This window comes from Scardinius erythrophthalmus, assembly GCF_964197995.2.
Source record: "Scardinius erythrophthalmus genome assembly, chromosome: 25".
In the NCBI taxonomy this organism is placed as follows: Eukaryota; Metazoa; Chordata; class Actinopteri; order Cypriniformes; family Leuciscidae; genus Scardinius; species Scardinius erythrophthalmus.
Window position 1 is genome coordinate 13,269,043 of NC_138245.1, and position 15,505 is coordinate 13,284,547.

Genomic DNA, 15,505 nt, shown 5'->3' on the forward strand with positions numbered 1-15,505 from the left:
AACTCCCACTGCAACATTACCATAGGCTACTTTTATCAGCTTGACGTAGAACTAATGCTCCATGCTCGTACCATGATAACGTTACATTGACTGTATTTTGCCGACATGTGGTGTTATCTAGCATTATTTTACTAACTATTTGTGTATCTTTCACAATCAGCAATGTCAATATAAGGTCAATGAATGAAAACGAAAACGGTTAGTCAACTAGACTGGACAATTTCAGTGTAACAATAAGACAGTAAGTAATATTACTGTACTGAACATGTCTGGAAATGTGTATTATAAACAATATGATAGTAGTGGGATGAGTGACGTTAGACAGTAGATCTAGAACATAAAATAAAAGTTACATCCTAAAGCACCTGCTTTTTGTTATCATGGAACAGTCTTTTGTATTCATTTCATGTCTTATGTATGTTATATTTTACCTTGCTATTTCAAAACGGAGGTCTCTCCACAATTCAAACGCTCTGCCGATGTTGATCCGTGTTTTCGTCCTGAGTCGATCCGATTGACGTTTGGCCTGACGAGCTTCAGCAGATATATATATATATATTTTTTTTTTTTTTTTTTTTTGGAGTTTGTGTTGGAGTCTGTGTTGTGCTGGAGGCAGGTCGTTTTTTGGTGTTATCAGACTCCATGTCGTTAGCTGCAGTGCAGTTGCAATAGACTGTAGGCTCGGGAGCGCGCATGCACGTCACATCCGGTGGATTTCGCAGAAAATCCGACCCGGAGACTTCACATAAAAATAGGAATAATGGCCTTCAGAGGTAATAGCAAAACACGAAAAGTGGATCAATGTAATGTGTGATTACAACCCCTTCACAGACGGGCAATAAAAAAAGGATTCATTTTATAAAAAAAGTTACATACAGCACCTTTAAATGTGTTACATAATCAGATTCCAAAAATGAAGTACTTGTAATTAATTATATTACACTTTAAAACCTTCGTAATTAGACTACAGTTACTTTTTATTGATTACAATACATGATTATATTATTCACACAATGGCAGTAAATCAATCATCATTTATTGATTCTCCCTAATTCTTATTTTTCATGTTTTCAATTTTCCTTCCTAAAAAAAAAGCACATCGCTTATATACAATCAGAAAGTCTTCTAGTTTTGTGAAATTGCACACAGAGACCCCAGCCAGTCGGATGGCTAAAATTAGTCTATACGGAAAATGGAGAGGCAACAAAGCATTTGACCAATGGATTTACAAACAAATGTTTTACCTTTAATGAGTGTTTTCTCAACACTGCATATTGAATCAACTCCTGTCAAGCACATAAATTATTATTTTGAATTATCACCAAGTACTTAATTTGTCTTTGGAAGGCTTTTGTCTTTCAAACACATTTTTATTACTATTTTTTATTTTTTTATTTTTTTTTATTAGGCCTATGTATTTTAAATGATTTATTTAATTATTAGCTTTTCATTAAACTCACAACAACCTCCTGAAGTTCCCCTCACGAACCCTCAGATTATATTACCCAAAATGTGTAATGTAATGACTGATATATCATTTGACGCTCTATTGTTTTGACCAGCTCTCACGTGAGGATTTAACGTCACTGGTGAAACGTTTACGTTGGGTCATACCATCTTTCAGATTCGCTATTGCTTCTATCTTATTCATTAAACATCAATAAAATATATATTTAAAAGATGGAAACAATTATTTATTTATTTTTTCGACAAATAACAAAACGGTTAGTCGGTCAAAACAGAGACGTTTTAGTCAGAGCCTCGGCTTAGACTCCTCTCCCCCTCTTCGCAGCGAGATGGTACATCCCAAGCGTATCACCCGGCAATCAATCAACACTTGAAACAACCTCAACAACACAGCATCTTACTCTCAAACATGGGCTCGCCCGTTCCTGTTATCCGATGCAAGTCGCATTTTGGAAAGTAATTAATTAACTTGTTGCTATCTCTAGACGATATCGGAAGGTGCTTTTAACAGAATGTGAACGTCTAAACTTTTACGAAGTTGCACGGCGAGTCCAGGCAAGCAGACAGCAGCGTGCCACACAAAGAACAGAGATGAACCGCTGCGAGTCAGACGCAGTCTCCCGCACGACATGATACAGTCAAGAGTTGGACTCTTCTTTCGGGTTCTGTTGCTCGGTGTTGCTTGGACGGTGGTTGACACTCTGATCGTGTGCGATTATGTCTGATCCAAGTTCCTGGAGCGCGTTGCCTGGCAGCAGCAAAGCTCATTTTTTTACGGGCGCGATGCTCAAGCGATCCAAAAGGTAACATGCAACATTATACGAGATGACACATTGGAAAGTTTTGAACTTGCACAACTTTTGGGCGTTTATTGGTCGATGTATAACGTTAATCATGAATGTTGTCTCAAAACAGTGTGCGTCGTAGTAGCGTGTCTAATCAAGTATGACGCACTATAACGTTAATAGAGCTAGGATTATGAAAACTGTTGGCTTGGTTTTATCTAAACCTTTATTTCGAGCTATCGATGGTGGCATATATGTATATACATTGATAGATCTCTGTAGCTGCAGACTAGCTCGAGATGAAGGTGCACTGCATGACTTTGCAAGAGCTGTTGGGAGAGAAAGTGACACATCACATGCACATCTTGAGTCCTTAGGGTAACGTTAATGGAAATGACAGCTGTGTTGAAGGACATCACCTCTGATGTCCAGAGTGTGCAGATGTTTCAGTATTACTCATAGATTTAATCTTAAACACAAAAAAGCAACATTATTGTAAAACTATGGAGGCTGTGCTGATCTTTAAAGGGTTAGTTCACCCAAAAATGAAAATTCTAGTTCAGTAATTACTCACCCTCATGTTGTTCCAACCCCGTAAGACTTTCGTTCATCTTCGGAACATGAATTAGGATATTTTTGATGCAATCTGAAAGCTGGATCACTCCTTCATAGGCTGCTAGGTAATCGATATGCCATCCCAGAAAAGTTAGTAAAGACATGGTTAAAATAGTCCAAGTGGCTCAGCCTTAAGTTCGCGTTGTGTAGCAGCGCTTCTGGGTTGTACGTCAGAACGTAGGCTCACTATTGGCCAACGCTGGTCATGTGTGTAATGCTGGCCAATAGTGAGCCTACGTTCTGACGCACAACCCAGAAGCGTTGCGCTGTTACACTACGTGAACTCACTCAGATGCCCAAACAGAAGAAAATGAATAGTGGAATAAAGTCGTTATTTTTGTTTGTTTTTGCGCACAAAAAGTATTCTCGTCGCTTGATAAACTTAAGGTTGAGCCACCGTAGTCACTTGGACTATTTTAACGATGTCTTTACTAACTTTAATGTGATGGCATATCGATTACCTAGCCTCTCAGATTTCATCAAAAATATCTTAATTTGTGTTCTGAAGATAAATGAAAACCTTGCGGGGTTTGAACAACATGAGGGTGAGCAATTACTGACAGAATTTTCAATTTTGGGTGAACTAACCCTTTAAATCCTTTGTCACTTTCTTTCGTTAACTTTGCCGTTGGCAATCAAAGCTGGGTTGGATTATGATGAAAGGTTTTTAATAATCCCTCTCTCCTCTTGTTTGTGTGTTGCAGCTGTCGCAGCAGTAATAGAAAGAGCCTTGGTGTTGGAACGCCATCGCCCACCCGCCCTCTGTCTCCTCTGTCCGCCCACACAGGTAATACTCGCCGACACATGACACTCGCACTAGGAAAGCTGACATTGAGCTGGCCTGTCACCAATGAGTGGTTCATGTGGCTGGAGTAACACAAGCCTGTACACTCCTTCACCCTCATGTCTCTTACTATCCCGGCTGAAGGGTTTACTTTTAGTTAAAGGGATAGTTCACACAAAAAAATTATTAAAATGTGAAAAATCAGATCCTGTATGTTGTTATTTTGTTCTGCAGAACCCAACGGATATTTTTTAAGAGCCTACATGCAGCTCTTTTCTACACAGCAGCAGCTTGTTAGTTACCTTGTCTATCAACTCCAAAAAAGAACTCTTATGAATTTGCACTGTATTTCAAGTCTTCTGAAGCTGCATGATAGCTTTGTGTAAGGAAAAGACCAAAATTTTACAGTTTTTCACTAATAATCTTCCCTCACAAGTGACTTAAACTCAAGAAACTGGATCAGTAATAGAATCTCAAATAAACTGAATGATTGGTTCCTGATTCAACTAAACCATTGGTTCCCGAATCATCTGAATGATTTGCTGAACGATCTGCTCACGAATCAGCTGAATAACATTTAACTTTAAGTCATTAAATATACCTAACCAACTATATTTTGATGTTACATCTTTGTGTAATTTTGGCCAAACAGGATTGCAGAAACAAAGGCTGTTTTTTCAGTCTGGTTTCCCTAACACAGACACACATGTAGTCCCGTCCAAACACATTTGTCGTTGGTGGAGTCAATTTTGCCATGTCTGGCTGTTCAAACAGAGTTTTGATTGCACCACTGTGTCTAAACTTTTTGGGGGGGGGGTTGGGGAGGACTTAAAGTTGTCTCTGCGTATTAAGCTGGAGCAAATATTTCAAAATGTTGAAAAACATCAACGCATCAACTTTAAACTCCATACAGTGAACCAGACACACTTTATGTTACAAAAGAAGATAAATGTCCTAAAGTGTGTGATTTGTTGAAGTCATCTGACGTCTATCAAATCCTGTAGCTTACGTAACACTGTGTGCTCTGTTGAAATTTCCTCTTGTTCCCCTTCCAGCTGCCAGCAGCCCTCTGGACAGCCCACGAAATGTGTCCACTGCTGTTTGCTCTCTCAACTTCCCTTTCGCCCGCAGGTAGACAAGCGCACTTTATCTTTTTTTTTTCTTGTTCTTCAAGTAGATGACGGGATCAGTATTCTTGATATTCTTCAGCATTTACCGCTTTGTCAACTAGTGTCAGGTTCATATTATATAGAGTTGACTCATTTATTCTCATATGGATCTTTCTATATTGTAGACCTCACTAAGTGTGTTGCCTATTTTCTCTCTCTTCATCCCTCTTTATTTCTTCATAGCCACCTGGCTCGAGCTGACAGGTAGCCAATCTCTTTTTCACACTATAACCTGGCCAAACCTTAATCACCTTATGTATTTATGTGTACTCTTTAGACACTACCTGTTTTTTTTTTTATTGCTGCTTTACATCACCATGTCTTTCCTTATGCTAGGTTTATACTACACTGTTCCATTTATGGACATTTAAAAAAGGATGCGCTTGGGAAAGTTGTGAAAATTCTAACCAATATTTAATTGAATTTTTTTTAATTATTAGGTACACCTGTTCAACTGCTTGTTAACGCAAGTATCTAATCAGCAAATAAACATGACAGCATCTTAATGCATTTAGACATGTTCAATCTGAGCATCAGAATTGGGAAGAAAGGTGATTTAAGTGACTTTGAATGTGGTATGGTTGTTGGTGCCAGACGGGCTGGTCTGAGTGTTTCAGAAACTGCTGATCTATTGGGATTTTCACACACAACCATCTCTAGGGTTTACAAAGAATGGTCCGAACAAGAGTAAATATCCAGTGAGCAGTGAAAATGCCTTGTTGATGCCAGAGTTCAGAGAACAATGATCAGACTGGTTTGAAGCTGATAGAAAGTCAACAGTAACTCAAATAACCACTTGTTGCAACTGAGGTCTGCAGAAGAGCATCCCTTTTGAATGCATAACATGTCATACTTTGACGCTGATGACTTACAGCAGCAGAAGACACTCCGGTGACACTCCTGTCAGCTAAGAACAGGACACTGAGGCTACAATCGCACTGGCTCACCAAAGTTGGACAATAGAAGATCTGAAAAACGTGACCTGCTCTGATCAGTCTGGATTTCTGCTGCAACTCCAATGGCAGGGTCAGAATTTGGCGTAGACAACATGAAAGCATGGATCCATCCTGCCTTGTATCAATGGTTCAGGCTCCTGGTGTAATGATGTGGGGCATATGTTCTTGGCACACTTTGTACCCATTGAACATTGTTTTAATGCCACAGCCTATCTGAGTATTGTTGCTGACCATGCCCAGCCCTTTATGACCACACTGTACCATCTTCTGATGGCTACTTCCAACAAGAAAACGTGACATCTCACAAAGCTCAAATCATCACAGACTGGTTTCTTGAACATGATGATGAATTCACTATACTCAAATGGCTTCCACAGACACCAGATCTCAATCCAATAGCGCACCTTTGGGATGTGGTGGAACGGGAGATTCACATCATGGATATAGAGCCGACAAATCTCCAGCAACTGCGTGATGCTATCATGTCAATATGGACCAAAATCTCTGAGGAATGTTTCCAGCATCTTGCTGAATCTATGTCACGAAGGATTAAGGCAGTTCTGAAGGAATAAGGGGGTCTAACTCGGTACTTGTGAGGTGTACATAATAAAGTGGTGTGTGTGTGTATATATACGTGTATATATATGTATATATATATATATATATATATATATATATATATATATATACACATGTATATGTCTGTATATGTATATTATATGTATATGTATATATAATATGTGTGTGTGTGTGTGTGTGTGTGTGTGTGTGTGTGTGTATATGTATATATGTGTGTTAATATATAAAGAGAGAGAGAATCACTTGTTGTGGTCTAAGCGCCCACATACAGTTTTGAGTGATAGTGTATCATTCTGTCTCCTGAAATTCTCTTTTTCTCTCCACAGAGTGGAAGGGAGACGGTGGTCTCTGGCTTCACTTCCGTCCTCAGGTTACGGGACCAACCCTCCCAGCTCAACTGTCTCAGTATGTGGCTTTCATTTATCTACAATTCAAATCTTACAATTATGTGCTTAATGAACATAAATAGCATTTTGTTTGAAACAATGTGAGAGTGCGTATATAGTGACAATTTTCATTTTCAGTTGAACTTTCCATTAAAACCCTTTAATAGTGAAAGAGCAAATGAGAAGGAATTGTTCCTGTATGAATCAGCTCTTTGAAACTTCCTCATGTTTCTGCATACCTAGACAATTATTGATAGGTTAAGGATGGTTTTCGGTAAATTTGGTACTATTTTATATTAATTGTGGCCGTGTATTTGATGATGCATTTGTTGTTTTGCAGTCATCTTCCTCATCTCAAGAACGACTGCACCAGCTTCCATACCAACCCACACAGGACGAGCTTCATTTCCTGTTCAAACACTTCCGAAGTTCAGAGAGCATAACTGATGAAGATGGGCGGCCCTCCCCATTTATACGACCCCGGTCACGTAGCCTTAGGTAAACAAGAGTGATTGTGTCCGGTATCTGTGTGCTGCCACGCTAGTTCTAGCTAGAGTTAATGCATTGTATATGCGTTCACTCTAGTGATGTTTTCCTGATCAATCGGTGTCACTTCAGAGTAATCGTCGACATTCCTGGAACTAGTAATATGTATTATATGTAGCTACTGTAATGTTGTAATGCCTAATATTTTAAACAACCCCATAAATGCATTAAACATCTTATCTTTGGGGATTTAAAACTGGTTGGAGCCGGGGTGTGAAACTCAGTTCCTGGAGGGCCACAGCCCTGCAGAGTTTAGCTTCAACCCTAATTAAACACACCTGATCCAGTTAATCAAGTCCTTCAGGCTTATTTGAAAACTTCAGGGCCATTTCTCAATATATGTTCTTGTCTGTTCTTGTGGACTTGTGAAATGTCATCAGTCGTTTCCCAAGTACTGTTCCAATTCAAAGATCACATCTAGCCAAGTACAGTTCAAATCCCTGGATGTGTTCTTGCTCCGCCCCTTTTATCGAGGATGCATTGAGAGGTGACTTGAGTCAGCCAAGTATCCCAGAATGCATCTCGCACCAACCAGCAAGTGTCAATAGCAGAGGAGAAAACCCATGTAATTTAAAAAGGCTACTTTTATTGTGTCATGAAATGTAGTATTAATGTAGTTTTTCGGGCGAGAATGTAGGCTAGTTGTTTAAGCTCAAATTTGTGGTTTATTAATAAAGAGAGAGAGCGCCTATTTGGAAATTTGATCTGACGTTTTCGGAGTTGTGAGATCCAGGCGGTCACTGGGCGCTCATAAACCCCGTCTGGAACAGCGTTACCTCAGCTTGTCCATTTGACGTTTGCCGCTGGCTCTGATGTTTCTGTAGTGGTTAAACATGATATAATTCGTCTTGTGTAAATCTAACGGGCGATTAATATTTTTAAAATGTAAATGAAAAGAGGAGTTTGTTCTCCTTTGTCGTACTTGGCAAGTCCGAACTACCAAGGGCGCAAGTCCGAACTTTGCGTATTTGCTATTGAGAAATGCCCCGGGTATGTGTGTTGGAGCAGGGTTGGAACTAAACTCTGCAGGGCTATGGCCCTCCAGAAAAGTTATTTACAAAAGATTGTTCTTAAGAACAATCTTAAGAAAAAAATTAAAAAACATTCTTTAGAGAGCTTTTTGGGAATACTAAATATTCTTATCTTTTTTCTTAAGTTAGAAAATAAGAAGAAAACTTATTTAGTAAAATCTTGACATCCAGCCTTATTCATCCTGCATTAATGATATTTTCGATTACAAATTCGCACTTTGACTTGATTTGGTTTGGAAGATTTGGTTACTTATAAATGATTAATTAAGGTCTGTACCCAACACAAAGCTACCATATGACTTCTAAAAACCTCAGTCCCCCATTTATTATAATTGGATGGAAAAGAATGACCAGAAAGAAAGTCATATGGGTTTGGAATGATGTGAGGGTGAGTAAATAATGACAGGGTTTTCATTTTTGGGTGAACTATCTGTTTCAGTGATGTTGCATGGCTTGCTGTCAGATTAGTGGACTCCTGACTAATAGGAATATCCAGGCTTTCCCCATCAAAACAAAAGGAGTGTTTTTGTTTTGCAAAAGAACCTCCCTCGAGGCTGTGTCAGAGAAGAAATTTCACTACGGTGTAATTGAACACTGGGGTTTGAAATTTGCATCTGGCCAATTGAGATTCAAGAGGACGATTCTGAAGTAGAAACTAAAACTAAAATCTGATGAAGGTTTTTGTTTGTCGCCCATTCTGTGAGGCAGCAGTCTGTTGGTTTTGCTCTGCTGCTGTGCAACGCCTCACCTTAAGCTCACATCTCTGCAGGATTCAGAGGTTTAGATGTCCACCCACAATGCTTCACGCCTCAAACAGCCGCTCGCTCAATTGGTTTTTGAAATAAAAAGGGTTTAGCTGGAATGATTATCAATAAAGTATTTAACCTTCGATCTAGGTTTTCATCTGTTCTTTTCCTTGTTTTAGCCCTGGACGAACTGGTGGCTCCTTTGATAATGAAATTATAATGATGAACCATGTCTATAAGGAGCGTTTTCCAAAGGTATGTAGCGCCAAACTCGCTGAACAGATTATTACCCGTTTTTCCTCCACAAATTTGAGGTGTTGAACGTTCTCTCTGCTGTGAAGGCTACCGCTCAGATGGAGGAGCGTTTGCTAGACGTCATCAGGCACTTTTCCCCAGACAGCACCCTACCGCTGGGAGACGGAGTCCTGGGATTTATCCAGCACCAGTTGGTGGAGTTGGCCAGGGACTGTCTGGATAAATCCCAGAAGGGCCTGATTACATCTCTATACTTCATGGAGCTGCAAGATAATTTGGACAAAATGCTGCACGAGGTGAGGCGGGAATCTCTAAAAAGAACACCTAATATTTCTAATTTATACAAGATATGTATCACTTGATGTGCAGTGGACAGCTACGCTGAAAGTAAAACCAGATATTTGTTTCCGTATGAGACTAATTGTTGATTTTGGAGATGTGGCCTTCTGTACACATGTACAGAAAAGCTAAAAACGTAAAAATGTAAAGATTATAGCGACATAATGGCTACATTCACCTGGTCAGTTTTTGGGACCCATATTTATGGAGAAATATGAATTTCAAATTGTTGCATATTGTCATGGACAGGGGCAAAACATACTTTGTGAAAAGACATTAGTCAGTCCCACTGAAGAACCGCAGAACATTTTATCATCAACACATCTTAATCATGCTCTGAACCACCTTTAGCAAACCCCAAGTTTGTTTGCAATCGCGCCAAGACGACCTCGATCAGGCGTTCTCGGAGCGATTGTTTTGGTGCGGATCCAATTGCCTTGTTTACACATATGCCTGAACGAACCAAACCACGGGAGAAAACGCGCCAGGTTCCGAAAAAACACGCTCAGGTGTGAAAGCCCCCTAAATTAAACTTGAAACTTTGAAGTAAGACTGAAATAGTATTTTCTTGTAAAACGTACTCCAGGCTCCAATCTTTGTTTTAACTCCACAAAAACATTTTCTCCAGTGTAGGAGATTTTGGCCTGGCAGGTATTGTACGGACTTCGACATGTAGTATGGTTCTTATGTCTGGGCGGCACAAGTCTTTCGCACGTTCTAATCACACCGGTGTGATCAGTCTAGGCTGGTCCCTGGAGCGTACGATCACACCGGTGTGATTAGAACGGTCAGTGCATCACGTGATTTGCTGCTAAATTCAGATGTGCTTTCGCGCGTTGGCTGGCGCTGAGCCAGAGACAGGCACGTTCAGAGCTGTCATATATCACAACTTTTTAGTGTTTTCAACCACATAATGTTTATTTTAGGTTTCGGACATATAAATTCACATAAGTACTAAAAAAAACAATACATTTAGAGTTTGTAAAATACACACTGATGTCTATGGAGGAGGTAATAATAATCCTTTCCATTATAATTACGTTTTATTCATATCAGATACACATTGTGTAAATAACTTTAAAGTTTACTCTATTCTTCTCCCAGTTCACCAGCCACTTACTTTTATGTATTTCGGGAGAAGTGGATGAATTCACGTGTTGTAAATCCAACAGATCCGATTCTCTGAACTGCATCTGCGGCACAAACTAACATGGCGGCGCCCATCGCGCATACAGCTCAAATAACGCGATCGTTATAAAGGTGTTTAAATAACAAAACACTTCCACTTGCATATATTTGACAATCGGAATATCCGATATTTCACGCCATAGCTAACAAATTTGTGAATATTTTGAATTAAAAAGGAAAACTGACATAGAAGCAGATCATCATTCATTCAAAGGCTGTTGTTGCTGCGGTGTGTCACATGACAAGCAATGACGCGTCACCATGGGAACCATAAAGTGATAAAGTTGCCATGAAAAACTCACACTTTGGGGTCAGCCAGAATATTTTAAATTTACGTGTGAAAGGGTTAAATCAGGTTTGAGTTTGGTGGTGAGTCCTTTTCATAACTATATGAAGCCATATTCTGCTGCTTTGAAGCCGTATTCTGCTGCTTTAGCCTCTGTCAACTTGGTAACGCTGGCCTTTTCTGATTATGCCAAAGTCAACGGGTGTTCTGAGATGGTGGTTGTGGTTTGGCTGGAACATCAGGTTGACAGTGACATTAGGTCAGTGTTGGGTTCTGTCACTGGTGTTGTTAGTGTGCTGCCACTGGCTTTAAAGGGCCAGAAACATCACGCAGTTTCAAAAGAGACTGTGACCACCACTTCCACTAATGAGTGTGAAATATGCCTCATTCGCTATGGTGTTTTTACACTATAAATACTTTAAGATGTTTTTTTAATTATTTTTTTACGCCTAGCAAAAAAGAGCATCTGTTAGCTGAGAGTTAGCAGCGTGTGCTCAAATTTGCATACATGTGAGTGTTTGCGAGCGTGTGTATCTGCGCGTGGCTTCATGTATAAATGTATGCGTACCCTTCAGCAGAGGTTTTGAGTAGAAATATAGATCTCCCCGTTCAAGCTCCATGCTCATCTTTGCAACTACAGGGTGTTAGTTTCCATAGCAACGCTTACGCCCACCCTGTATGTAGTGTTCAGACAACCCCAGGCAAGACTGTCAGATCGCTGCTGTGCAGTGGATGTCGTGCTCATAGATAAGGCTATTAAAGTGTTTCCCACTTCCCTTAGTCAGCGGTGCCAACACAGGCCCCTGATGCCGCAGTCATGCCGCAGTTTAACTGCTCTAACCATTCAATCATCAAACTGTTGTGATTGATAGTCAAATCCTATGGTTTTGTGTTGGTATTGGGTAACATCAGTCCGCTCTACACTGATCCTCTGTCACTCTCTACTCCCTTCTGGGATCTGAAAGTCTTTGTCGGTTGACTGATATGTTGCAGAGGTCTAAAGAGCAGGTTGACCGATGGCTGACATAATGATAAAAAAAGATGTGAATAAAATAAAAGTTTATTATCTAGCCTATAAACAGTGTTGTTGGTAGATTTGAAACTGCAGGAAGTTATCTTATCAGCTGTGGCCAATAATATTAAAATGGACCAATTTTGGCTGAAATATTGGGCTATCACTACTTTAAACATGTTGGATTAATGCTGTTTGTTATTACAGTATATGGGAACTCAATTCTGCCACTCAATCATTTTTTTAATTAAAGTCAATTAAATAATGTTATCAAATGTCTAAATAGTAAATTATGTAAATAGATAAGTGCAAATGATCTGAAAATATTTTACATAATATGATAATAAAGAATAGTTGGAATAAAACATTTATTTAAATGTTGTAAAGTACTTTATTGTTTATCTTTACTGTTTATAATAAGTAATTTGTACTATTTAATATCAATATGGTGTATAACTTTGTATTAGATACAAATCTTAGAGAATTAGATAATCTTAATAAATTAGTAAAGCTAAAACATTTATTTCCAGGGTTAAATCTGTATTTTCAGACTTTTGGAAATCGGTTTTATTTATTTTTTAGTTTAGTTTAGTTTCTTTATTTATTTGAGCAGTAACCATTCTGCTCAAAAGGAGTGGGCCATTAGGTTTTTTTCACAAATTCCTTTATTTTTTCTGAATTTATGAAATAATGAAACGTAACATCAATTTGAAGTTTAATCATTTTAATTTGTAGGGTGTTTTATTTTTTATGTTTTATTTTTACATTTTTTTCTGCATTCATGAAATCAAATTTAACAACAATTTATTAAAAGTTTAACTTAACTAAATTTCTGGGCCATATTAAATGTTTTATTTTTCCCCAAATTCTGTGTTTTCTGATTACATTTTTCTGGATTTGGTTTTAATGGTTTAATTTGATGAATTGTACAGTCCTACTTTCTGCATCACATAAATCATGGGGCTCTACTCACTGTAGTTATTTTGATTAGCAAAGTGATTGATCATTGCATTTATAATTGTATGTACAGTGAGGAAAATAAGTATTTGAACACCCTGCTATTTTGCAAGTTCTCCCACTTGGAAATCATGGAGGGGTCTGAAATTGTCATTGTAGGTGCATGTCCACTGTGAGAGACATAATCTAAAAAAAAAAAAAATCCAGAAATCACAATGTATGATTTTTATTTATTTGTATGATACAGCTGCAAATAAATATTTGAACACCTGTCTATCAGCTAGAATTCTGACCCTCAAAAACCTGTTAGTCTGCCTTTAACCCCTTAAACCCTAAGCGTCCCGCCGGCGGGACGGCACCCCATGAAAAAAATTCATAATCAAATTACTAAGCAACCACTGAATGATATGATACAAAATAGCTTAGAATCTCAGCTTTTCAATGCACCTATACATTTTATTCAACTCCTAAAAGGTGCTGAGTTATTCCTTTAGAACGGATTATACCGCCGGAGGGCGCCCCCTAGCTATGGAAAAAATTAATTGTCATATTTTTCAAAACTACTGCATTGATCAACACAAAATAGGCATCATTTGAAAGCTTAGAGTCTAAACTTTACAATGAATGTAGCCATTATGATTATCTCCAAAGTAGTGCTGAGTTATTTGCTGATAAAATGATTTTTTTTTTATACATAATTTATGAGGAAGAGGAAATTATTATGTACTGCAATGTGTCAAAAACATCATACTGCTCAGATAGTCATGTGTCATATGTCATTTGAAAGGTCTCAATGAGTAGAATACAACAAGCATAATTGTTTCAGGCTTTTACTAAACTTGAGCAAGGTTTTTGTAAAATAAGCCCCTCAAGAGACCCATGGGTAAACCATATATGGATGCTGAATTTTAGACACATTTCCGCTTGTAACTTCATGAAACATGCTCCGATTGTGGAAAATGACACATCATTATTTACAGCAGATGCTTACAATTAAAATGAGTCCAAACTCAACGTAATCCATCACTCAGAACTAAAGATATTCCTCATGGAGTTCTAATTCACAAAAAATACACAAACGCATGTAGCCAAGCGAGGTAGCTTAGACTTGGCCTTTTTACTCGTATCTTCATGAAACATACATCGATCATGAAAAATGACACATCGTTATTTACAGCAGGAGCTCATGATTAAGACGAGCCCAAACTCATCAGTCAGATCTAAAGATATTCTTCATGGCGTTCTAACACAGAAAATACCAAAGACGTACCTAGCCAAATATATCCTCCTGGGACCCAAGAATAGACTTTTGTCCACTGTAGTGGACATTATATTTTAGTGAATTTCTCTGACGTCATACATGTCACATGACACAACCTGGGTGTCCTGTAAAGAGCACATTCAGGACTTTTCAGAGATACCAAATGTTTGGAGGTTTCACCATGAAAACAACTACTCCTTGGTCTTTAAAAATGTCTGACATTAATTTAGTGATCAAATGTAGCATTCTTATGGAAATATGATAATATATTGTAATTATAATTTAAATTGGACTACTTTTCAAATTGTATTTCATAAAACAACATCTCAGGAAAATGTTAAGGGGTTTCAAATAAAAAAAATATTTTCTGTTACAGAACAGGGCGTTGATTTCAAACGTGTCCACTGTAGAGGACACCGGGACTTTAATCATGTTTATCAGGCATTTTGTGAGACACAACAAGTGAATATGGAAATAAATTATACATCAATATTCCTATGAAATATTAGATATTATTATTAAAATGTTGCCAATTATTACTCCAATTATTACACTTCTTTTTTCATTAAATGTTGCTCCAAGAACACATTAAGGTGCAAATAAGATACAGTTTATATATACATTGCATTGAATGGGAATATTAATTTATGGACATTTTACCCACATATTGCATAATGTAAAATGGTGTATCAATTCATTCCGTTATTTCTTTCATAACATAGTTGAGAATAATCTTCATACAAATTTTGGTTGAAAAAATCCTGAAACCCCCAACTTTATTGGTGATTGAAAAAAAAATCCCATTGTTTTTGCCTATACATATAATTTCATGTCATTTTATTTTTTAAACAACTTAGTCCTGGCGTCCACTACAGAGGACATATCATAACTTATGAATAAAATATTATTTTGCAAAAATGTTTTTTTACCATTTGTTTATTGTGATCTAAACAGTGTGATGACATGGAAAAAAACTAAATTCAAAAAACTTTTTTTTTCTGGGTCCCAGGAGGATATACTCATGAAGCACTCGCGTTTGGTTTTTACTTATAACTTCACAAATATTCATTCTCATATTTTTCAAAAATATTGCCTTGATTCAAACAAAATTGGTGTCATTTGAAACCTTAGAGTCTGAACTTT

General features: G+C 37.9%; 1 protein-coding gene across 2 annotated transcripts in view; it reads left to right on the plus strand.

The window, feature by feature from the left end:
• Positions 1-1,824: 1,824 nt before the first annotated feature.
• The window catches only part of mast3b (microtubule associated serine/threonine kinase 3b), a 32,763-nt gene continuing 19,082 nt past the window's right edge, over positions 1,825-15,505 (plus strand). For both annotated transcript variants that reach the window (XM_081358554.1, XM_081358555.1), the window contains exons 1-7: positions 1,825-2,270; positions 3,572-3,654; positions 4,707-4,782; positions 6,682-6,760; positions 7,082-7,239; positions 9,244-9,319; positions 9,406-9,615. In XM_081358554.1, the coding sequence (XP_081214680.1) occupies positions 2,185-2,270; positions 3,572-3,654; positions 4,707-4,782; positions 6,682-6,760; positions 7,082-7,239; positions 9,244-9,319; positions 9,406-9,615 (768 nt within the window). In that variant the 5' untranslated portion in view covers positions 1,825-2,184. The remainder of the gene's footprint in view (positions 2,271-3,571; positions 3,655-4,706; positions 4,783-6,681; positions 6,761-7,081; positions 7,240-9,243; positions 9,320-9,405; positions 9,616-15,505) is intronic.